The sequence below is a fragment of the Spea bombifrons genome, chromosome 2 (genome assembly GCF_027358695.1).
Source record: "Spea bombifrons isolate aSpeBom1 chromosome 2, aSpeBom1.2.pri, whole genome shotgun sequence".
NCBI classification, from domain to species: Eukaryota; Metazoa; Chordata; class Amphibia; order Anura; family Pelobatidae; genus Spea; species Spea bombifrons.
Genome location: NC_071088.1, coordinates 66,451,289 through 66,477,174, shown reverse-complemented (window position 1 = coordinate 66,477,174; position 25,886 = coordinate 66,451,289). Strand labels below are relative to the sequence as shown.

The 25,886-nt window shown below is 37.2% G+C and overlaps 1 protein-coding gene across 1 annotated transcript in view; it reads left to right on the top strand.

Moving 5' to 3' along the window:
- VMP1 (vacuole membrane protein 1) overlaps window positions 1-25,886 on the top strand; it is a 75,092-nt gene that overhangs the window by 25,301 nt on the left and 23,905 nt on the right. Inside the window, exons 6-7 of the mRNA XM_053454595.1 lie at window positions 13,416-13,583; window positions 16,942-17,073. Of these exons, the coding sequence (XP_053310570.1) occupies window positions 13,416-13,583; window positions 16,942-17,073 (300 nt within the window). The remainder of the gene's footprint in view (window positions 1-13,415; window positions 13,584-16,941; window positions 17,074-25,886) is intronic.

Sequence of the window (25,886 nt, the reverse complement as noted above, 5' to 3'; positions counted from 1 at the left end):
ATCGAATAAGAGAGAAAGTTGAAACACATTTTTCTAACTATATAACACACGCATACAGTGGAAAAAAATTTAAAAAGCCCCGACATACCATTTCCCTAGTACTATATTTAAAAAGTATAAACCACCTTGTTCACCACCACAAAATACTTTAAGTCAAAAGTATTTAAAAATAGTACCCTATAGAATACTATGTAAGGGATGAATGAGCCCCCCTTTAAAGAAAATAAGATATATATATATATATATATATATATATGTGAAGAACGCACCAGACATAAACATGTGTTTAGGAGAAATTCTAAAAACAAATTGGAAAACATTTATTTTTTTACATAGGAGCAGTCGGTTTTTATTTTTTGTTATGGTTTCAAATAAAAGCCTTATTGTTCCTGATAAAAGAATGTATAATTTGCGTATGTACATCAAACACAAAAAAAGGAAATATTAAACCTACATATTGTAAAAACACTGATGTTAAAAAATCATTTACAGACCTAAGTGTATTGTATTTTGCTGGAGATTTTTATTTTCCGTCTTCCACCTATTCCTCTTTTGTTCCCACCCCCCTCTGTAAACTCCACCTTTTTCCTCTGAGCTCCACCTCTTCCTCTCTGTATTTTAAGCGTGGATACCAAGTATCTATTTGTACATTTAGTTTGTTTTGTGCACCATTTTAAAGATTTTATTTTAAGAGATAATAAGCTTCTCTTAAAATATCAGTCATCCATGTTAACTGGAAAGATCACATATGCTCAAATTTGTTGAATTAGCCCATGGCCAGTCCATAATCTGAGCGTGGTCTGTAACTGCAACTAGAGCCCTGCGCGGGACTGCTTTTTTAATCCCGCTCCCGCGGTTTTTAATCCCGCTCCCGCAATGTGGGTGATCCGCTCCCGCCACATTTGTGGCCAATCATGCCCGCCTCCTTACCTGATTTCCCGCGCGGCTGCCCTCGAGTTGTTCCCTCACGGCGTCTCTTCTCTTGCTCCGCCCAGGAACAAGGCGGAGTCACAAGAAGTGACGTCACATCACGTGACTCCGTTTTGTTCCTGGGCGGAGCAAGCTAGGAGACACTGTAAGGGAGCAGCAAGAAGGCAGCCTTGCGGGACTGCGCGGGATTACCGGGACCCGCAGGTACAGTGCCTGACCGCCCGCAGCCCCAGCAAGACCGCCCGCAAGTTTTTTGGCGGGTCCCGCGGGACCCGCCTCCCAGTGCAGTCCTCTAACTGCAACCACTATTACTGTACATTTGCGCACCATACTATTAGTTTTAGAAATGGAGATTGCTCAATTATTAATACATCAAGATATTGTTAGATGTATATATGCATATGCACAGCATACCAGAGGGCCTTTAAAATGTGCCATGTGCTTAAACTTACAACGGATCCTATCAACAGATAAATCCAAACACACATCAGTGAAACCCAGATATTTATTCGCAAACATCAACTGGCGGCTAATGTGTCGTCCTAGCTACTATAGCTACACTTATCCAGGAGAATGAATCTACGGATACATTTATAAAACGTATAGGCACTGATAGACACACTCTCCGGCTTCTTCGTTAACACAATCTATCTAATATTAGTAGGGCTGCAACTAACGATTATTTTAATAATCGATTAGTTGGCCGATTATTTTTTCGATTAATCGATTAATCGGATAAAAAAAACAATATGCAAATTTTTCGTTTATTTAAAAGAATTTAATGAACTGGATGTTAAAAAACAACTTAAAATTTACATTAACATTCTTATTTTGTTATGATGTAATAAAAAACAATATTTTCAAAGTACAAGAACCCAAACACAATATTTATGAAACAAAATAACCCCAAACATTCTGAAAAGAGGTGGACTATTACTGTTCAAGAAACTTTGCCCCAGCACTTTGCACTTTGCACCCAGCCCTGGCACTTTGCACCCAGCACTTTGCCCCCAGCACTTTGCCCCAGCCCTGGCACTTTGCATCCAGCACTTTGCACCCAGCATTCAGCACTTTGCACCAGCACTTTGCACTTTGCACCCAGCCCTGGCACTTTGCACCCAGCACTTTGTACCCAGCACTCAGCACCCAGCACTTTGCCCCAGCCCTGGCACTTTGCATCCAGCACTTTGCACCCAGCACTTTGCACCAGCACTTTGCACTTTGCACCCAGCACTTTGTACCCAGCACTTTGCCCCAGCCCTGGCACTTTGCACCCAGCACTTTGCACCCAGCACTTTGCACTGTGCCCCTGCACCCAGTCTCCAACTCTGCCCTGCACCCAGCCCTGCCCCCACATTCTGCCCTGCCCCCACACTCACACTCTGCCCTGCACCCACTCTGCCCTGCACCCACACTCACACCCTGCCCTGCATCCCCACCCCCACTCTGCCCTGCACCCAGTCTCCCACTCTGCTCTGCACCCACACTCACACCCTGCATCCCCACCCCCACTCTGCCCTGCACCCAGTCTCCTGCCCTGCACCCCCCACCCCCACTCTGCCCTGCACCCCCCACCCCCACTCTGCCCTGCACCCCCACCCCCACATTGCCCTGCACCCCCACCCCCACTCTGCCCTGCACCCACACTCACACCCTGCCCTGCACCCAGTCTCACACCCTGCCCTGCCCTGCACCCAGTCTCACAGCCTGCCCTGCACCCAGTCTCACAGCCTGCCCTGCACCCAGTCTCACAGCCTGCCCTGCATCCCCACTCTGCCCTGCACCCAGTCTCACACCCTGCCCTGCCCTGCACCCAGTCTCACAGCCTGCCCTGCACCCAGTCTCACAGCCTGCCCTGCACCCAGTCTCACAGCCTGCCCTGCATCCCCACTCTGCCCTGCACCCAGTCTCACACCCTGCCCTGCACCCAGTCTCACACCCTGCCCTGCACCCAGTCTCACACCCTGCCCTGCCCTGCACCCAGTCTCACAGCCTGCCCTGCACCCAGTCTCACAGCCTGCCCTGCATCCCCACTCTGCTCTGCACCCAGTCTCACACCCTGCCCTGCCCCCCCACCCCCACTCTACTCTGCACCCAGTCTCACACCCTGCCCTGCATCCCAACCCCCACTCTGCTCTGCACCCAGTCTTCCACCCTGCCCTCTCACCCCCACTCTGACCTGCATCCAGTCTCCTGGCCCCACTCTGCCCTGCACTCACATCCTGCCCTGCATCCCCTGCCCCCCCACCCCCTGTGCCGCGGACCCCCCACCCCCTGTGCCGCGGACCCCCCACTGTGCAGCGCACCCCCCCCCCACTGTGCAGCGCACCCCCCCCCACTGTGCAGCGCACCCCCCCACTCACTGTGCAGCGCACCCCCCCCACTCACTCTGCCGCGCACCCACACACACACTCTGCCGCGCACCCACACACACACTCTGCCGCGCACCCACACACACACTCTGCCGCACACACACACACACACACACACACACACACACTCTGCCGCGCACCCAGTCTCGCACATAAACATTCGCACAGACAATAGACATAAAGAGTACTTACCTCCGCTACGAACTTGTTCCACTTCCAACTTGATAGTAGACGCGCGTCACATCCGTCGTCACGTAGCTTGAAGAAGGCGGAGACTGCAGAGCGTGGAGCAGAAGCGGGGAACGCTGGCGGAGGTAAGTAAAAGGAGCCTAGTGCTCCAACGACGAATCGATCACTCGATTAATCGATAACGGAAATCGTTATCGATGATTTCCGTTATCGATTATCGATTTTATCGATTCGTTGTTTCAGCTCTAAATATTAGGGTTCTAACTGAAAGCATCTATTTTCCCCATAATGCAGCACAAAATATATTAAAAACAGGAATCCAGGAACCCACAATGTTGGTTACGATAAAACAAGACTTTACTAGAATATTTTAAATGTACAACAAATACTATAATCCCTATTTACAATATATAGATAGATACAATTGTACAATTTCTTATTTACAATTTATACCGAACATGCGTGATCAAATCTACCTGTCCTGAGATCTCCAGGTGTGTGATTATAGCCCTTCTCCTGTATTACTGCCTATACTAAGCTGACTGGTCCTTGGTATGGAAGAAAGTCCTAACCAGGTTTAATGGGGAACCATTTGGTTGCTGGCTAGAGATGGGAAGGTCTGGGGGGGGGGCAATTTGGAAAAAATTTAAACAAAATGGAGTGTGGAATGTCTTTTTATAATGATAAATAATGTTTATTACATGGCATTCAATCTATATTACATGAAGACCTTTATGAAAGATGCAATGTGTCCACATCCGACTGGCACAAATAATGCCAGTTACTTAACTTTTCCATTTGCAATTGGTGCTAAGGTGCAAACCTGATTGGACGATTGTGATTGCTCTCCCAGTCCAATTCATGTAGGAGAATTAGAGAAGATGGTTTATTTTAGGGAAAGGGGGGATTACCTCAACTCATGTATAGAAATAGTTAATTATTTACTAAATAAGCTGTATTTTTATTTCAAGCAATTTCAAAATAATTTTAATTTTGTAAAACTGCTCCACTCAGCATTTTTTTTTTTTTTTAAATCAATTTCCAGGAAAAAACAAACAAACTTTTTAACCCGTATTTTTAGATCTCTAGTTGCTGCTGTTATGCAGTGTTTGGATCCTTTGAAGATGTTTCCCTCTGACCAGACAAGACTTTCTATCATCACCTGTGGTCTTTACAACCTTAGGACAATACAGCCATAGATCTACTGCCCTGATGTGGCCACACCTGGAATTAACGCCTGATTGTACATATTCACACATTAATTCCCATCTAAGATTTGTATAACATAAAACTATATATGCTATAACGCGTAGTATAACAATACAAACAGTGCCATCTTTGCCCCCAAACAGTGTAGCAGTGCCATCCCTGCTACCTAAACGGTGTAACCATGCCATCTCTGTGCCCAAACATTTTGCCTCTGCCATCTCTATGGCCAAGCAGATTAACAGTGCCTGATTGAAGGAACAGGGGAGAGGCTGTCCACGAAGCTCTGCATTTTACAGAAACTCTTTTATCACAAATATATCTGGGGGAACAAACCTCAAGACCGGCACTGGATAAAGGCATCCAAACGGACGACGGGGGTGGCTTTTTATGCCACCCCCTCTAAAGTGCCTCCTAAGCCCTGTGCGTTAGTATTAAGGCCTCGGGCTTCATTAAGCCTAAATAATTGATCTGCCTTAAGACCTGTTATGCAGGCGTGACCAGATTTTAGGCAATACATGTTAAAATGCTTTTCTCAGTTCTCAAAAATGGGAAAACTGTAAAGTTTCTCATTTCTTTAAAAAAAAAAAAAAAAAAAAGGAACATTTTGCTTAAGTTCTCACTTTGTTTTAACATCCTCCTTTGGATTTTCTGTTACTGTGTGTAAACTTAATTTTGGAGTTAATCTGTAACTTTTCCTGAAATGTTAATTATAGCATTTCATCTAAAAATATATGTATTTACTTTCCAGGCTAGCTTTAACTGTTTCATTTTGCTGTCAGGAAATTTCCCTTAATCATCCAGAAAGCAAATAGTTCCTGAATGGGTGCAAAAAAGTGAATAAATCTGAATAAATCTGAAATACCTGCAAGGGATAATGTTGTTCTTAAAATATTTCATAATTTGTACATTTAGGTCATCCAGGAATAAGTTAGTAATCAATGTTTCAGTAATCATTTAGACCAACAGGCCCGTTTTAGTGAAGGGTATAGAAAATTCTGTGCTTACATTATTTGATATTTTAGTTCGGTGGAAGTGACATTGCAGTTTATTATGATTATTATTAAAAATGTTATTTTTTTTACATTATTTTACCACCATATGCAAATGAAGATAAATGGTCATGCAAACCAGCTTTTTATAAAGACATGTTATGCCTTAAGTGCATGTCTTTTAATACTGAATATAGTTAATGCTATTTTATCCAAATTCATACATTCGCATGTCATATTCTGGTGAGGATTGTATAATGTGCTCAACAGTTATGTAAAAAAAAAAACCTGCACTGATAGTGTTAAAAACATTTTCTTTCTATGGTTTATTGTTTATTCGTATGTTTTTAAGGTGGCTGGTTCTTTTTAAATTTAAGTAGATGTTGGTCTCTATGTTTTAATAATGTTTATGTAGTTGAATGTTTTATTGTGTATATCCTTTTGACAGGGATATGAAACTGATATATCACCATATCAAAGTTGCCCGAATTGTTTAGGCCTCTGTACTATCCCTATAGTATTATACCAGTTTATTCAATGTTGTCTAATACTTAGAGTTTTGACAAATTTGCTGAAGCTCAGAATAGCCACATAGACTTACAAAGCAAAAGTCATCTGCTAGACACACGAATCCACTTTGTAAAAAAAAAAAAGGCAATTTTCCAGCAGTTAAAATTATAGACAATGACTTTCCTAGTTGCCATGACTACCTGGGTTTTATCATGTATTTAAAACATGTATATTGAAATGAATCTATACACCTTCCTTGTGTCTTACCTTTCACTGTTCTTCTTGAGAGCTTTTTGCATCTATATGTTGCAAAATTTGAGTGTCAATGTAAAAGGTTTGCCATTGTGCTTCTGCACTCCAGAAATTGATCCCATTAATGTTTCGGCTTTTGTGACGGCTGCTGTTCTGATGTCACCAAGTAACTTCATGTTGGTAAATTGTGAGTCTCAAGTAATTATATATATATATATATATATATATATATATATATATATATATATATATATATATATATATATATATAATTATAGGGTTGTAAATAAGAATGTTAATCAGCATCAACATCAATTTATCTATAGAATGCTAGGAATATGACTTGCTCTTTCATTTACCAATATAAGGGTTTAAGGAGAGTCATTGAGACAGCCGTTAGCCTGACTTATGCCAGTCATCCCAATGACCAGTCATTGCCTGATTTTCCATTTATAAATCACTTTGGAATTTGTAGCGAATCACATTCCAGTCTAACCGCAGGCTCCAGTGGGTCTCCAGTAAGCTATGGCAAGTAAAATATTTCTCAGGTGAATCACCATGGGAATCAGGATGTATTTTGTCTTTGCTTGTTCCTTTACTAGAGAATTACCAAATTGGGTTATAGATCTCGCACAATCAGTAAAGTTTATTCATGTCCCAAGATATATACACACTATTTTTTTTTATGGATAGGAACCTGGAATTTGATGGCAAAACCATTTGACCTACCTAATCTACTCAAGTCAACCAATCAAAATAGTCTTTGTTTGGATTTAGTTTTACAAATTCTTGTAAAAAGTAAAAAAAACAAATCTTGAAAATGGCAAAGCTTTAATGAATGCCCCTATAATGAGACAGAAGGCAGTAAATATATAACTATAGACATATATAACAATAGACTTTTGCCTAGGCCTGAAAAATCTAAAGATCTTTTTTTTGCTTTTACTTTTGTTTTTGCTTCTGCAAGCATTTTTGAATGATGAATTCAAGGTAAAAAAAAATACAATAGAGGAAAACCAGGGAAGTAAAAATGTTTACTTTTATTTTATAATTTTATTTCTAAATTTATTTTATTCATTTTCCAGGAGCTAACTGGGTCAAAGAGTGATATGTGTTCAAAGAAAAATCCTTGTAAATAATTAGTTTGTAGGTGAGTAATAGGGAGCAGATGAAGCCTCAGATGGCAACACCTGGAGTTGGGAGACATGGGTAGATTCTAATAAAATTAAAATCGCGTCTTTAAAAATAATTATGGTAAATGTGTGAAGATATGTAGTAGGATGGTCGCATCCCTTCTAACATATTCTGGTTTCCCCAATGACATTGTCTCTCTCAGACCAAGTCTTTATACCACCTACTATGTTTTTAGTATGAGTGTAATGAGTATACAAGTAGCTTTTTTTCTGTGAGCAACTTATTTACTTCAGGCAGCCTGGGAACTGAAAGGTAAATTAATACAATGTATTTGTATAGTATGCTAATGTAAAATAATAGTATATATTTATAAGTTTATCCATTCACTGTTGTAGGTAGCTTTCCCATTGCATGTTAAAGAAACCTGTGTTAAATACTGTGCATACAAATATTAAAGGTATAAAGGAGGATTCAGTATGTCCAGAAAGCCCTCTCTGCGATTATAGGAAAGACTCCTAAGAATGTTCATTGTCCGTGTTTGAGAATCAGACGTTATTTGGTCATAGAGTTTTCTGTATAAATACTTTGGCATATAGTGCAGAAGACAGGCTCAGGGGGATGAAACTGTGGCTTTTGTAAATATGAACTTTTAGCAGAAGCAGATGTCCACATCATATCACATGCAGATACTGCCAAAACCATAGGATGAAGTTGTGGTGACTTCATTTTGGACAGCTGGTTAAAGTTGTTGAAAATCAGGCACATGATCCATTGAGTCTTTGTGGGGGTTTTTGTTTTGTCTGTTTACCGCAAAAAGCAAACGCTGTTCAAGTCTTTTGTCTTTTACAGTATGAAAAAAATAGCAGTAGGTTTTGTGGATTTTTCCATAATTGTACCTTTTCATTTCCATTACAGCCTTGTGTTATTGTTAGTTGTTGGATTATGTTAAACGGCATGGTAAATATCAGACGGTGAAGTTTTGCAGCTGTGTTTTTTTTTATATATTTTTTTAAATAAATTACTTTTTTTCACTTATTTTGCACCGTAAGTGTTTTGGTCTTATGACTTTCTGTTTTCATATTCTGTTTTTTTTGGCGTCGGCACAGCTGGAATAATAGACATCATGACCTATTACTGGAAGTTGTGCTGTTAGATGTAAGAAGCACATCATGATCTCCTGGCTGCAGGGTAGAATGGCCTTACAAGAGGGATTTGAGTTTTACAAAGCAAAACTTAAGCCGTAACTCCAATTCAAAATAGTATTTGACAGTAATCACCATCAGGGGCTCTTGCAGTATGAAAGTAGGATAAGTAGTATGAATTCAACCTAAAATATTCTTACTGCTCTGTCTATAATATTTTAGAGAAAATCCTTAAAAATAAATGAGCATCTAAAACCATTTTTTTTTTTTTTTTTTTTTTTTTTTTATCACTTCTTGGGAGAGTTTTTAAAGCGCTAGAAAGGCAAAACTATCCAGCCATTTAGTATAAGTATTGGAGACAACACTAAATTCAAGGGAAAATCCAACCATAATGATTTAACCTTTATTAAGAGGGTGCTAGATATCTGGAAAAACTTCCCATCATAAGTGGTAGACACCAAGGACTGAATAAAGCTTGACTGGGCACACCGGATGGGGTGACCAGTTTTTATCTGCGTTTAAATTCTGAGTTTCTATGGTTTGTTATTGACATATGTTTGTAAGTAATATGTATATAATATTTTTCAGGAAGTCACAGAAATAGTACCTTTTTATAATTTACTTCACATGAGTACTCATCTACACCTAATCCAAAGCCATTTCAGAAGCTAGTTCTCACACTCTAAAAGCTTATTGGAAAATGGCGCACAGCAGCTGATTGACTCATGGTCTAGTCAGCGTGTTATACAACAAATATTTATGCTCCAATTTGTGACAAATGTTCTTACTTATGATCTTAAGCATCTATATTTGCGACGCTAACAAAAACTTAATAAGCACATACTGCTAAGTACTCTGACAATTGAAATCTGCAACATGCAGAAGAAAATGGTAGGAGTTCCCCTTTAAGGTCACTATTAACCTATATGTGAAATTAAACCGTCATATAGCATCTAAAGATTAGAAAGCTATCAAAACTTTCAGGTAAGTTGGATGCAGCCGTTGTTATGATAGTAGAAACAGTCTGCTACTATTTGAAATTTCTGTTGAATGTTTAGTTTTTTGATAGGTTTATACAAAAATACATGCAGTAAGGAATTATAAAATAACCTAAACAAAGACTCAACATGTGAACTTAACACATTTAATGTTAGTAAATTTCTGATTCATACACATCTGGGGGGTTTGTTTTAGTCTAGGAAATACTTTTTGAAGTGGTAAGTTTGTATAAAATGATGAATCGCATGCCATGTCTAGTTTTTTTGTTTGGGTTGAAGTCAAGGCAATGGCTTTTGGCAGCACTTATAGAGAGCATAGCATTGTAGTATGTATTTTCATCAAATTGCAGTTATAAATCAATGGCATTCCTAAGTTTGTGAAGTGCTCACTCCTCTTTGTAGAGGAAAAATGACAAGTAACAGCCATGGTTCATTTTAATACATTGTAAAACAGAGAAATCAAACTATTGCTATGTTGCCTTTTATTGGATCATTTCTGTCATGTCCATTAGAAATGGCAGAATGGCGTACACATGATATAACATTGCGGGTACAAATGAGGCAGAGTACAAAGAAAAGTGAAATCATAGGAAATGTATTTGTAAAGTAAGCATATCTACACAGCACAATAATATGGGAGCTAGAACTATACTGTGTATGCATTTAAAAAGTGATTTAATCTTTACATGTGTACAAACACACTCGTAAGAGGTCAGTGTTGACCGTTTATGATCTTACGATACAATAAACAGTTTTAGGTCACACTAACACTACTCAAACTGTGTATTTGAAGTTGCTACATTACTCTTATGGGCATACCTGGCAATTCTCCAGGTCACCCTACCTCTGAGGGAGTGGCTTACAGATAGGGTTATCCCCTATATAAAACTGTGTTGGCGAGACACTGCTTCTCTCCCCAGTGAAAGAGCACAGGCACCTAAGGAAACCATGGGGACCAGGTGAGACCCTGAGTTCTCAGTAATGGGCCAAAAATACAGCAGACTCTATTGAATAAATAGTCTAATTTAATTCTGGCCCTTGTAAGAAATTATGACCCTCCTTCAAGATTTGTTCTTTAAGGAATTCTTGATTTGACATAAATATATTGATAATTAACGCCTTAATGACCAGTGACGTGCCAGGTACATCACAAAAAATGCTCTTGTTTTTTGCTTTTACAAGTTATAAAGCAATAACAATTAGCATATTTCTAACGTATTTTTAAAATCCGGTCATCCTGGGCTCATGTCCTATTTGGGACATCTTTGAAGTCGACCAGATCAATTTAACCCATTAAAACATATATTTTTGGAAACTAGACACTCCCATAGTACTTCACTGATATACCAATTCTGACACCAGCTTTTGTCAGTTTGTGGTGGTTGTTTTTTGTGTTTTTTCTTTTTGTGACTTACAGCTCCTTTTTATATGCCACTTCTAAACAGCACCTCAGTATGTGTTCCTCAACATCTCCCAAATACAGTGATACCACCCAAGTGTAGGTTTCGTTGTTTAGGGGCTAAAAGGCCACATTTGGGACATGTGCAGTCAAGTTTTTCAACTTGGAATTTTTACATCTGATCATTCTGCATCCAAATAAATGTACCCCATCAAACAACATATTTTTGGAAACTAGACACTGTTTACACTTAGAGGGAGGGGGTTCCTTCCAATACCCTTAGGTAGCCGCACTCGTGAGGCCTCTGTGAATCCTGCAAAGCCGCTGATCCCAGTGAAATGCCATGATTGCAGCAATTTTAAAAGATTTTAAAACGATTGCCCCCTAAGCTCAAACGCTGTTGCTGAAATGCTTCATTATCGAGGCATTCAGTGACCCTGAAAACTCGCCCCGGAACACACAACAGTGACCGACCTGTAGTGCCATTGCGCAAGATATTTCTTAAGAGGGTCTCTCCTGACCTACCTGAGAACTCTGAGCTCCCCTGCAGGTTGGATACAGGTAAGGCATAGGCTGACCAGATGTCAAAATAAAAAATAAAAATTGCACCTTCCATATGTGGCCTTTTTAGCCCCCAAACAACCAGACAAAGCTAATCATATCTCTGTGCTCCGAAGATGCTGCTGAACGCATATTGGGTGATGTTCGACAGTGACACCAGAAAATCATACCAAATGCACAATGGTAAAAAAAAAAAACTACCACAACTAAGACTGACAGCCTAGTTTTCACAATGATATGTTTGATGGGGGTAAGTTGAATTGGCCAGCTTCAAAGATGTCCCAAGTAGCACATGGGGGCATGATTACAAGGATTTAAAAATATTTTTCAAATGAAAGTCATTTACAGTTTGCACCATATATATATTTTTTAATATAGTAAGATATGATCAAAGTAATGGTATCCAAAGAAAGCCTTTCTTGTCCTGAAAAAAAGATATGTGGGTACACTAAATGTTACAGAATAAAATTACAGCTAAACTGAAGCACCGCAAAAAATTTAAAACGGCCTCGGTCACAAAGGGTACAAAAAGAGGAGAAAAAAACAGCTCGGTCATTAAGGGGTTAAACGAGCCCATGCTATCAGCTTAAATAGTCAACAAATACAATAACTTCAACAAACCTACACAACACTAACTATAACATCAACTAAAAATACTCAAGTATTATCTGTAGGGAAAGAAGGGTCTAGGTGGGCTGTCTCCATAGAACTCCTCTATAGCCCTTAATAAAAATTTCTCTCTTCCTGGTCTTCTAGCTCCTCAGACTAGGCACACTCCCAGTATAATTCCTCAGAAATAATTCTTCTCTTGAACGTGTGTTCCTGTTATGATTGTTCCCCAGAATGTCTATCCTAGGGAAAGACTGTGTTCCAGGGAAGGTCTATAACAAAGACTGTGTTCCAAAGATTGCCTTTGCCTTTGCCTGGCACATAGCCATCACCCAAAATCTGTCTGTTCAAAAGAGTATCTGTCCCTAAAGCCGTCTTGTCATCTCAAGATATGCTTCACTTTATGAACAAATCTAGCCTCTGTTCTGATTCCAGGATAAAGGTGTATGAGGCTTTTAGTGCCCCTTACTATTGGTGAGGTATCCAGACAGAAAGTTTGGACAGCAACTCACACATAGGTCCTGTCCATCCAGCATATCCTGGATTTGGGTACAATGAACAAGAAAGTTGTATTTCTATGGAAGCCCGTCTTTACAGAAGTCTGTAATTTGACCCCTCTTTTGTAATGCAAATAGTTTTTTTTAGTGTGAAGTCAGATGGTGATATATACACACCCTATACATATTATACACATATCTATATAATATATATATTAATATAAATTTGTGTTTTGAGGCCAGGTACCTCCTCCTTTTACTTCCATGTGTTTTGTTTGTTTGTTTTTTTAATAATGTACCAATTGTTATGTAAACTTAATCAAATAAATTAACTCCAGCTGCTAGACTGGCCCCAAAAGCAATATTAATAGTACAGAAAATAGGAATTCAGTGTTTAATTTATTCTGAAATGTCACTCATACTATTTCTCCTTAGTTGTGTCCAAACTCTGGAAAAAATGGATGGTTTTACATAGGAATTAAGTTACTTGGCAGATCTGTTTTCTCGACAGTGTCCTTTTAATTAAGCGTTGAAAAGTCAATAAAATAATTAAAAACGACAATACATGTGATATGTACTGTGCTTCATGTGAAATTGACCGTGATAATAATCTTGTATTCACAGGGTCCACACATAGCGTCTGTGACACTTGCTGCTTATGAATGTAACTCGGTTAATTTTCCCGAACCACCTTATCCTGATGAAATTATGTGTCCAGAAGAGGAAGGCGTAGACGGCGCTATTACACTATGGACTATCATCTCCAAAGTTAGGCTAGAGGCTTGCATGTGGGTAAGTATGCTCCGAAATATTAGCAAATAAGTTAATGTTATTGAAGACTAAAAAAAGATTAGATGGGACTAACTTATTTAGTTGATATGTTTATTACATAATACTGATGTGCATGCCCATCATTAAAACTATACTCAATTTTTCTCTGTCGCGTTATATGTATAGTGGGTAGTAGAAGAATTGCTAAACACCAGACAAGCCAGAAGGCTTGTTTTTCCCTCAGAAATCTCATGGTGCTGCCACAACCACAAGAGATTCTGGGTAGGTGCATGCAAACAAGGTCAACAAAGATCACCTTTGCCTCTATATCCACTTTATACATGGATCCCTTAAAAGTAATTGCCCGCTGTACAGGACAGTCTTTAGACAAAACTCGGGTAAGAGGTGCAGTAGCCAGATCACCACTCATGGACAGCTGTTTCGTCCTTAATGGGACTCGTCAGCATGAGGTTGTGATACTTGAGGCTTTGGGGGAGCACAAGAAATACCATTACGTAAGTTATGGTGGGTAAAGGTGATGGAAAACCCTTCCACTTAAAATTAAGGTAGTAGAAGCATTGCTAAACACTACAAACACCAGACAAGCCAGAAGGCTTGTTTTTTTCCATCAGAAATCTCATGGTGCTGCCACAACCACAAGGTTGATTAAATTAACTATATGTATAACATGCTGTTTTCAGGATTAGCATAATCCTTCTCCATTAAATTGAACCTCCCATTTTGCCTAGTTAATCAACCTATTTGTTGGAAGATTCCAGCAGCAATATTCTTTTTACTCTCCCTCTACTCTATTATAACAGCGCTACAGAATCTTATGTTTAAATTCTTTTGTCACTGATAATAAATATAAAAACACAATTTGACAGCGCGTAAGAACCCTTGACCAAATCCTTTCTGCCCATTTTCCTGCTGTAAAGACTTAGACCTTAATGAATCCTTGGTCTCATCTTAGATTCATGATGACCATAATCCAATCCCACACATGTTTAAATCCCCTTAGTGTGTTAACCCCTACTACTTGTGCTGGGAGGCTGTTTACTTATCTATCACCTTCTCAATGAAGTAAAACTTCCTTACTTTACACCCAAACCCCCGACCCTCTAGTTTTATATTATGACCTATTGTTCTAACATTTCTCCTCTAGTAGTGGCATTCTGATCAAACTGTAAAGCTTTATGACAAGCACTGAAAATTAGCCGTTTTCATGGATAAAATCCATGATTTTCATGGTACCAGTGATGCCAAGATGTATTCAGATTTTTTCATTAACCAGTGTCTTTAAGTGTGATAGTAGTTGAGAAGATATTTTTAAACAATTTTTAAGATAATCTACCTTTTTTGGCGTGCTGAGTGACTGAGGGATAAGCCTCAGAACTAAAATAGCTGAACCCTGAATTTTGTGGCTTGAGATTTTGCTCTTCCTTTAAGGTTTTATCACCCCTTAAAATGCTTGATACTGTGTTTTTGCACATGGGGCAGTGAATAACTGATTTGGCCAACTCCCTAGAATCAGAAATTTATTTTATGTTTGTGGCTTTTTGATACCTTTTTTAAGGTTTTTGCCTTGAGATGATTTGGTTTTGGATTATGCATGCTTTCGCTTTGCTTTGAATTTAACTCCAACTCGGCTACGTTTCCCATCAGATATTAGCTGCCAGAGTACTCCTTGTGTAACCTTGGGCACACATTTAACTTACCCTAAAAAAGAAAGGAAAATGAGAACATAAAGTAAAAGACAATGGCAACGAAGCAAGCTGATGAATAAGGATGTATTCTTAAAAATACTTTCTAGTAAAGATGAAAAACTTTCCGCAAGCTTTCTCTAGTACTCCAGGCATAACTAAAATAACCTATACTAAATTTGCTCTATCTCTTTGTATGGCTAACACAGTACAGCTCTATACCTTTTATAAAAATACCTTTAATAGAGGTAGAACTGTAATGTAAACTGCAGTGGCTAAATTACTAGCAAATGTATAGATTGAGAATTAATGGATAAGATTTTTTGTGTTCCCAAATTGTGTTTGTATTCACTCTGGAGTGGTGCCAGATGTATTATGGGGGTGCTAGTACAAAATCCAGTTTACAAGCATTTGAAAAAAAAAAGTGGTAATATCTGTTAAATTGTTATACTGATTTGACCTCGCTGTCTAAAAACCCCAGGGTTTTCTTAGACATACCATCATCATTACTGATGATAAACAGGAATATAATGCAGTGTACGTGTACGATTATACAGTAAAGCAGCATGTATTAGCAATGAATCGTTACTAGGTTATGTTCACAACTGTTTTATGGATTATTTTTAAACCACCACAGTATTTCTTCTAGTCCCAATCCTGCAGCATTAGGATGGTTAGAAGAGGCCATGGAGGCACAGTGCTCTCTGCCAGGCACCCCTGCTATAGGTTGTCCCTTTGTCCACTGACACTCTTATTGAATGCCTGGCAGAGAGCACTGTGCCTCCATGACCTCTTTTAACCATCCTAATTCCTTAGCCGCAGGTTGGGCACCTCTGACCTAAAGGTTGGACCCGAAGATATGTAGACTCTGGTAAATCCTAATCTTATTTTCTCTGCTTTACAAGTAGCTCACCCTTCTTTGGTTTGGGCCTCTTCTGGGCTGTTGTGCAAACACTTTCTCTGGCTGTAACGTGACTAAGCAATTTATGCATGTAGTGTGTTTTTCCTACAAGGAAATATGAAACAAAGGAAAATGGGAGGGAAGGATTATTATACATGAAGACTATTTCTTATAATAGCAATGACATGGTTATTTTGTTTGATCACATTTACAGTCAGGTTGCATCAGCAAAAGAAATCTTCTAAGAAGAACACATATTAAAGTGCTATGCATTCCTCCAAAATTAAAAAGATGCCCTCAACATCCATGACCCAAAGCAGTTAACCAGTGGCAGAAATGACTCACATTGAAATCTGAACAGACCCCTGCATTCACTTAAGATGGTGCTGGAGCTGACTGTAGTATATCACGAGTATATCTGATGAACACACCTCCTGCAATGCTTTTAGCTGGGGAGTGTGGAAAGGGGCAAATGCATAAACAGAATACACTTAGGGAAACAAAAGGACCGCTTATAAATCCATCAGTATCACCCTCCGAAAATCTACCCCATGTGTCCTCAGCGGGTTACCGTAACCCTGACAAACCCTATTTCTTGATGTAAGGAATATGTCCATTAAAGGGTCAGTGTGGCTGTATACTTTTTTGTTTGCTTGTCTTTTTTTATGTACAGACTTCAAGCAAAATGTTTTTTTCAGTTAACATCATTCTTTAATGAATACAAAATATCAAGGATTATTACAGTATATTTGTTTTGTTTGTCCCTCCTCCCCAGGGTGCTGGCACTGCTATTGGTGAGCTTCCACCATACTTTATGGCCAGAGCAGCTCGTCTTTCTGGACAAGAACCCGATGATGAAGAATATGAGGAATTTGAGGAGATGTTGGAGCATGCTCAGACAGCACAGGTAAGCATGCTGTAATTCATGGTATAAGTATGAATATAATTTTGTTTTTATATCCTTCAGTTAATAATTTTAAATACTTCCTGTCATGTCCTAAATATGCATTTGAAGTTAATTTAAAGGAAACAAAATAACAATGATCAGGCGCTAGTCCACATAGCGTATTTAATGGTCAATTTGCTTAATAGAAGCAAATAAAGTGTGTTACACAGTAGTATAGTAAACATAAACAGACATGTTAATAGTTTGTTTTTAGCATTTCCTAAAATGCAAAGTGAGTGAACAGAAGAAAAATCTAAATCAAAACAATATGCGGTGAGACCACCCTTTGCTTGCTGATCAGTGTGATCAGTGCAGAGGTGATCAGAGGGAACTTTCCCTTTTTGGATAAAGGGGAAATTCTTTACATCTCTGCCTTTTCCCACAAAGGGAATTTTTTAAAAAATTTTTATTAAAATAAACAAAAATTTGAAAAACAAATAGTGAGTTCAGTGATGTCATTGTGACATCATTGGCATACATAAAATGGGATTGTTATCCATATTGAGGAAACAAATCAATTTAATTTAAAAAGCCCTTACATTCCATTGCAATAGCACTACATGTAAAAAGTATAACCCCCTCCCCTCCGTTCGATACCCCCAAGCACTTTAAGCCAGGAGTATTACACAGTACCCTATAGAATGTGACCCTCATGGAAAAATGTGGGCCATTGTGTAAAAATAAATTTTAAGCAAGATTGCAGAATAAAAGTTTTTACATATTAGGGCTTGTAATTATTCATTTTGCTTGTTTCTATGGTTTCACACGAAAGCCCTTTTTATTTTTGCTGGAAAGAAATAGGATGTGTAATTCTTGTGTGGGTCAAACAACCTGCATATGGAACAAATGGCAGGAAACGCAGGGTACATAGGGTACAAAAAAAACCCAGATACTAAAGAGGTTAAAGGCATGCTTTCAGTCTATGTATTTTCATGTCTTGTCTACTTCAACTCTTGTCAACAAGTTCTGCATAGAGCATAGATATTAGGGTAGTAGGGACAACTTTTCTCCCATTATGTCTAATACTGCTTTTGTGCTGAAAGGAGGCCTCTTGTTTTTCTCAACAGAGTGGTTCTTTGAGTAGCTCATTGTTCTCTGCTTTTGTTGCTGGTCTTTGTATCCTCATTTGAAAACAACCTACTCATTCTCTTTTTGTACAGTTGATTTTCTGCTGAACAAGACATCTGTTTTTTTTTTAAATCTCAAATGATTACACTATTTTTTTTATTATTTTACAAACCTGATTCTTGTAATGCCAGTGAGAAACCATTAGTAAATATAGGCATGTTCTTTAAAATAAAAATAAATAAAAAAAACTAGTGTACCTTAGTAGAATATTAAGAACTCCCTAGTTATTAGCCTTTAGGGCTGGCATTTGCCCAGCAGTATCCTAAAAATATCCATATATCTAGCTTCCACTCTTCTGAGAAGGATTTCCCAATCTTTGCCCGTTCATCCAATCAAGCATTTTGTAGGTCAGGCACTGATGTTGGACTAGAAGGCCTGGCTCGCAATCTCCGTTCCAGTTCACCCCAATGGTGTGCAGTGGGGTTGAGGTCAGGGCTCACTAAACTCATCCAACCATTTCTTTATGTACCTTGCTTTTATGTTTCAATTAAAACTTTCTTATTCTGAGGTGACACTTCAGAAAATATCATCATCAACTTTCCAACATGCTTTAAAATTGGGGAAATAAAAATGTAACATTATTATTGTATTGCTTTATATTGCACCATCCTGTACTTCAGTGATACATGTGTAACAAGTAGTGCATCACACAACAATTAGGATTTAGAGAAACAAATGAGCTTAATACAGGTGTTTACATAACCTTTAAAGTGCCTAAAAGTAAAAAATGGTTATAGTATAGAAAGAATAAAGGTTGAATTTTTTGTTCGATATCTATGGAAAAATTATGCAGCCCAGCCCTACCTCATGATTTGTATGCACTTTGACATGCGTGTCCTGGAAAAAGCTAACAAAAAAAACAGTGAATGACGAATAGTCACGCTATACCTTACGTAAAGCTACGGTGTACTTAAGAAAAGTGACTTTGGATAAAGTGCACAGTGAATCATTGAAAAAGTAAACAGACTGACTTTTACTTGAAGCAGCCGTAGCCTAGTTGAACCGTCACATGATGGTTAGTTGATTCTTGTATTTATCAATTTGGATCTGTCTATGAATAAAATATAATCTGTGGATGTTCATGTGGTTCTTAAAGGCCAGATGCATCCCGGTTGTACCATGGTTAAGCTTCGCACTTACACATAAGCTACATGTGGCTGAAATCTCTTCTCAATGAGCGTTTTATTCATAGAAGAAAAACCTGGGAACAAGGAACATTATTCCTGTTGGTATGACTTCTTTCATAGTCTTGGAGAGCTTTTTATAGAAGAAATAAGCAAAAACATTTGGTTCTTCGCATGGTTTTTATTTTTTCCCTTATTTTTTTTTTCCCAATAATTTGATTTGAAGACCTAATTTCATCCAAATTATTATCTTCTTGCAAAAAAAATAAATAGATGAAATAATGACAAATAAAGCATTTATAACATATTTACTCAAGTGAAACAGTTACGTGGGTATGTGTGTTTGTCCTGCAGACAGGTTGATTCAGAACGGAAATAATCGCTTCCAATACGTCATGTTTGACAAAACATATACATGCAAATAGTTTTTTTTTTTTTTTTTTTTCCTGAAAATGTATTTGGATTTCATTATGGTTTTATTGCGCTTTTCACTTTGGAACATTTTTTTTTAAATAATTGGTTGTATAATTTCAAGAAAATTCTTATTTGTGATTGGAGTTATACTAACAATGTTTTGAGTGCTAGGATTTTCAGTGGGTTGAATTACGCACTTGTGCGCGTTTAATTTCTCCGATACTGACAAAAAAAACAGTCTAGGAAATTTAATCTAGTAAATCCAATTTGGAAATATGTATAATTAATGTTATCTATATATATCTATATATATCTATATCTATATATATATATCTAGATCTATATATATATATATATATATATATATATATATATATATATATGTCTATATATATAGATCTAGATATATATATATATAGATCTAGATATATATATGTCTATATATATATAGATATATATATGTCTATATATATAGATCTAGATATATATATATATATATATAGATATATATATAGATATATATATGTCTATATATATAGATATATATATAGATATATATATAGATATATATATATATCTATATATAGATATATATATAGATATATATATATATCTATATATAGATATATATATAGATATATATATATATCTATATATAGATATATATATAGATATATATATATATCTATATATAGATATATAGATCTATATATAGATATATATAGATATATATATATATATATATAGATATATATGTATCTATATACCATTCACTAGCAGAACTAAACCAAAAAGTATGACTGCTTGTTGAACCACACAAACAATTGCAGTGTAAAGTAAAGTGCATTGTGGGTACACAGTCCATACTCCAGTAACAGAATGAACGTACAGGCTGTTATTTATGTTTTATCAATACTTCTGCGGTCAGCATATTGAAGGGGTAAAGTTTTATGCTTTACATAAAGCAGACCCTGTCCTTCACACATTTAATGAATTTTCATTAAGGCTAGTTAGCATTTCCTGGTAAATGTTGACGTGTAACTTTGTTCAGTTATAGAACAAAGCCTTCCTCGATACTCAAGTGAATAAAATGTAACCGGTAACATTTTATTCACATTTTGAAAAACTCTGTGCAAGACGTGTTGTACAGGTTGATGAGTAATTTACATTTTACAAAGCATGTCTGTGTAGATATGATCTCTTCGTGGTATATACCAATGTATTGGATTTCTTTCTATAAGTAAGATGTATTTTTTATCGTGTGGGGTTTTGGGACCCAGATCTGCAGGAGATCCTCCAGTAGTTAATCCAACTGTTTGCTAGTGTTCTTTGTCACATCCTTCTTTACTTTAATTAAACTGTACTTATCCTAATGACTAAGGGAGCATGTACTCTCTGGGTGTCAAATGCTGTCAGGACCTGTTTTTGACTCTGCTGAACCTATTCTAGTTATGGTTTGTCTGGCCGATCACATGATTTCTCTGAAAATTCCCCCTCCTCTCCGCTTCCAGTAAACTGTTTGAACAAAAGTGACTCATAGTGAAACCATCTTTCCTTGTAACCACAGGGCTTGTTAAAGAATTTGTCAACGTGGACTCTAGAGGGCTTATGTTTAAGTGAGGTGCAATTGCTGTGACTGAAAATCAGTGTCAGACGTTCCACATAAAACATCTTCTTGTAATCTATATGAGAATACATGTCTGCAAATAGTTAAACTGTTGACCTCCCCGAAGGCCAACAGTCTGGCTTGGTACACATTATAATCCTAGTATTTCTTAAAGGTTGTACTAAAGTCATATTCCCCGCCTCTGGTTGTAGAGATGGGACACTGTCAATCAAAATTGTTATTAATATTTTACATAGCGCCATCGTATTCCTCATCGCTGTATTGCAAAAACTTTGTCCAACATGCCTATTAAGACATACATTTGAATCTCTCTGTTCCAAGACCCATCACATAACTTGTTTTACGATTACCAACAATTGCACAATCCGTTTAATCTAATTATAGTGAGTTAAACACCGCATACTAACTGTAACAGCCTTCCGATTGTAGATTTTCCCTTCTTTTTTGCTTGATTATTAAAATGTAGTCTATAGTTGGCATGCTCTGGATAAACATGGTGTTGGTAAAGTTCACTTTGAAATGGGTTAGGTTCACACTAAAGTCTACTCGCCATAGAATTTCTATGTGTACTTTTTCCCCTTTGTTGTCTTTTTATGGGAACTGGTGCTAGGAATTACTTTTCTAGATTATTTCTAAATAAATGTGTTGGTAAATAGGACGCTTGGTGTCTTTCTTGGACACTTTGGAGAAATAGTGTTTGACTTTGGACTTGAGTTATTGATCTGTATCAGAACTTGGAACGTATGGGTGCACCTTGTAGTCAACAATCCTGATACGTGACAAATAGGTGCTAAGTTCAATGTGTGCAATCTTTTCACAACATGTTGTCTTAAAAAGTATTTAATACAAGTGTAGTAACAAGCCTAAAAGCCCCTGCTGTTAACTTAATAAGATCAATGTATTCTGCCATGGAATAACCTGACAAATGTGCCTGTTAGAAAAAAATGTAAAATGTATATTGTATACAAACGCATATATAATATAAGTTTTTATATATATATATATATATACATATGTAATTCCTGTAATGTTCTTGGGGCCCGCTTGTGATATATATATATATATATATATATATATATATATATATATATATAATATAATATAATATAGTATTGCCTGGCATGATATGTAGGTCCGAGCCCTGTAGGGAAACAACTGTCCACGAGGCAGTCAAGTCTAAACGATTAAGTTTCCAATTACCTTTGTTCATTACTCTGCAGCATACTCGCTATTACTTTTAAACACTTGTATTTACTTGTTTATCTGGACTTTAGATTGACAACCTGGTCTAATAAATTATATTAGTGTATGTGTGTAAAGTTCAGTTCAGAATATCTATATAATATATGTGACTGTATGTTATGTTATTCATAATTTTGGGGATTTTTTTATCTACTATCCTTTGCTGGCTAAATTGTATTTTTTTTTTTTTTTTTTTTTTTGAATTTGCAAATCCTGTTTTATCAAACTGATAAAATAACGTGAAAACTTGGATGATGTGATTTAAATACCCAGTGCAAATTCTGTTCTTGTGTAGAGATTTCCTAAGCAGCTGTAATGAAAATGCAGACATTTAGTTTTCTCAGGCACCATATATGCCTTTTGTCTGCATCATTGACCGATCAAAGATCTAGATTTAATTGTGCGACAGAGTGATTGCGCCATACACGCTTATCATGTCTTTAAAATGTCATGGAACAAAGTTATATTCCGTGTACTAGGTATAAGTGATGGAAACACAACATGTGTTCATGTACATGTGTATGCATATATAATTCTATTATATGAATTTCATTATAAGTTAATACTGTATCTTGATTGATTCCCCCTAGAAATAGCATCCTAGCCATGTCATGTCTTACCCGTCTTTCCTGAAGCAGCTTACTATGATGTATGCTACCGTTTATATAGTGCTTTTTCTATTGCTGCATACGGTTTTAGAGACGCTAAGATGAGTTTCCCTTTAAGTGTACCCAATATAGATTACAAGGGTTTGTTAATGTGGCACACAGTGTTTGAGATGTTGAGATGAACAGGAACTAATTTAGTGTCAGAAAAGCTAATACCTTTATTGCAGTGGACAAAAAGATTTTACTTCAGAAAAGTATTGAGAGAGATGTTGTTTGTTTTTTTTTCCTTGGTTTTTTTTTTTGCTCTGAAATATATATTTTTGGACACTTGCTCAATAATGATTCTTAGAGTAATTATGGTAGTTTGTTTTTTTTACCTTATACAGCATATTGACATCCTTAAGAAAATATATTTGGTAGGATTTGTGGTTTAAAGTTTAAATGTATATTATGATTCAGATGAATTTATAAAATGAATGAGTGAGGTATTTTAGTCAGGCTCTTCTGGGTGTTATGTCAGGTCAGTTTGAAAGAGAAATCTATCTTTTAAAGGAGTATAACATTTAATGATTAAGGTAACGCTCAATTTTGCCTACCACCACCTTTTTACCCCATGCACCTTGAGTATATCTCCTTTTATACAAAAGTACTTTATATAAAATATAGCTTTATTTCTCTTCCTATACATGGGTGCACAAATGCAATCTCTACATCAAACACAAAGCATATTTCCCCACCTTCAAGTTTTAACTATTAATATAAAAGGTAACTGGAATATGCTGTGCATGGATAGTATGGTTTCCACGGAATGTCTACTTGGGAATCTTGGAAAATCAAGGAAAAAGTGCCATGGGTTTGCCTTTCTTTGACGTTGGTGTATTGTCAGATCTGGAAAATATGTATATTGATGGTAAATTGATAAATGGTAACAATAGGTGGTCTTCCTGCACTAGAGTTAATGTATCAGCTCGGATGCTAGTTTATACACAAGTTTCAAATGCAGTGTAACACTATTCCTCTTACTTGACCAGATTCATTTCAGTGCATTTCCCCTTAATTAAACGCTGCCTAATTGCTTTATTTTCGGATTGTTCCCCATGTTTCAGAATGTCTGCCTTATACACTGAAACTGGGGTTTGTCGTTCATAAGGCTATAGTTCAATTGGTGAGTTATTTAAAATCACCCTGCTGATTGAAACGATACTTTATGTATTAACAACTTTTGCAGGACAAAGTGCCATCAGGTGGTTTTGGCATGAAGCAGTGAAATGGGTATGGGGAAGAGGCAATGGCCTTGAATTGTTTCATCTACGTTAAACACGTTTATGATTTTCATGAATAGTATTTTATTACAATTGTTTTTCACATGTGCAAGAGTCTCATAATTATACAAGCAAGAACATATCTTTTCAAGTCAAATAGTGGTTACTGGGTGTTTCTATACAACCCCATGTCATTAAGAGGTCCGAGGGACATTAAAGTTGCTTTTAATATGAAATGGCAAACATGAGATTTCTGTGTTTCGTAATACATTGTTTCTGAAATTATGGGACCCGTGAACACCTGTGTCTCAAGTGCTGCTTGGATGAAAAGTAGCCAGGAATTCTACAGACCCCACCATTGTGTACATATGCATCACGACTGAATAGAATTGTACATCCTCTTCTGGGACCTCACTCGCTTATCATTACTGCACAAGGAAGTATCAGAACTTGGCTGAAGTACAACTTTCTTTCCTGTTTTGTTGCCCTGTTCTTCCTTTATCCTGGATATTTTATTGTGTCTGGGTAGCTGGTCATTTGGTGAAGAGCAGATGTGCAGTAATGCCATATACAGTCAATATAGTAGCGTGTGTTTTACTGTTGCTCATGTATATATAATTTCTCTTAAAACATAAAAAACCTAAGAAAGTGGCGCATAAGCATGTGCTGTCTTACAAAGAGTTTTTAGTGATGATGATATGTTTGAACATAGAAGATGGGTTAAAACCTGAAACAAAATTATTTAAGGATTCTTTTCTTTTTACGTATTCACAATGTACAGTATTATTTGACCTAAAATAGCAGTTTTTCATCATGTGTTTAATGGAGATTTATGGCAATGCTGAAATATGCATGTAAATATTCTATAAAATAAGTAAAATGGTGAGTCAAATCAATTTCCATCAAGTGGGAGGGATAAAGTGCGGCCTATATGCGGGCCGATACAGTAAATCGGTTTCAGCCTGCTTGTCGCAAGCATCCTTACTTGACTGTACTTCATTAGGAAGATGTTTTTTTGTATTTCCAGTGATATGGTTGGCTACATCTAATTAATAGGATGCCTCCCGTGATTATGCTAATGCATTTTTTAACTGAAATATCTAACCTAGTAGATGTAGATAGTATAGTAATGCGTTGCTAGATTTCCATTAAACTGACGGCTTTGACTTCTCCTTTTTGCAACACATCTTGTCTATCATTGACCAGAGACTCTGTAAATGTAGCTGAAAGGGTGACTGAAGTCTGAAGAGATCTTTTATAATGTATGTCCTTTGCAAATGTGTATCCTACAATCAGGAACATTTTATTCCACTGAGCTAATCATTCTTTCTGCCTTAAGAGGCATGAGTCGAGATTTTACTGCCTGACC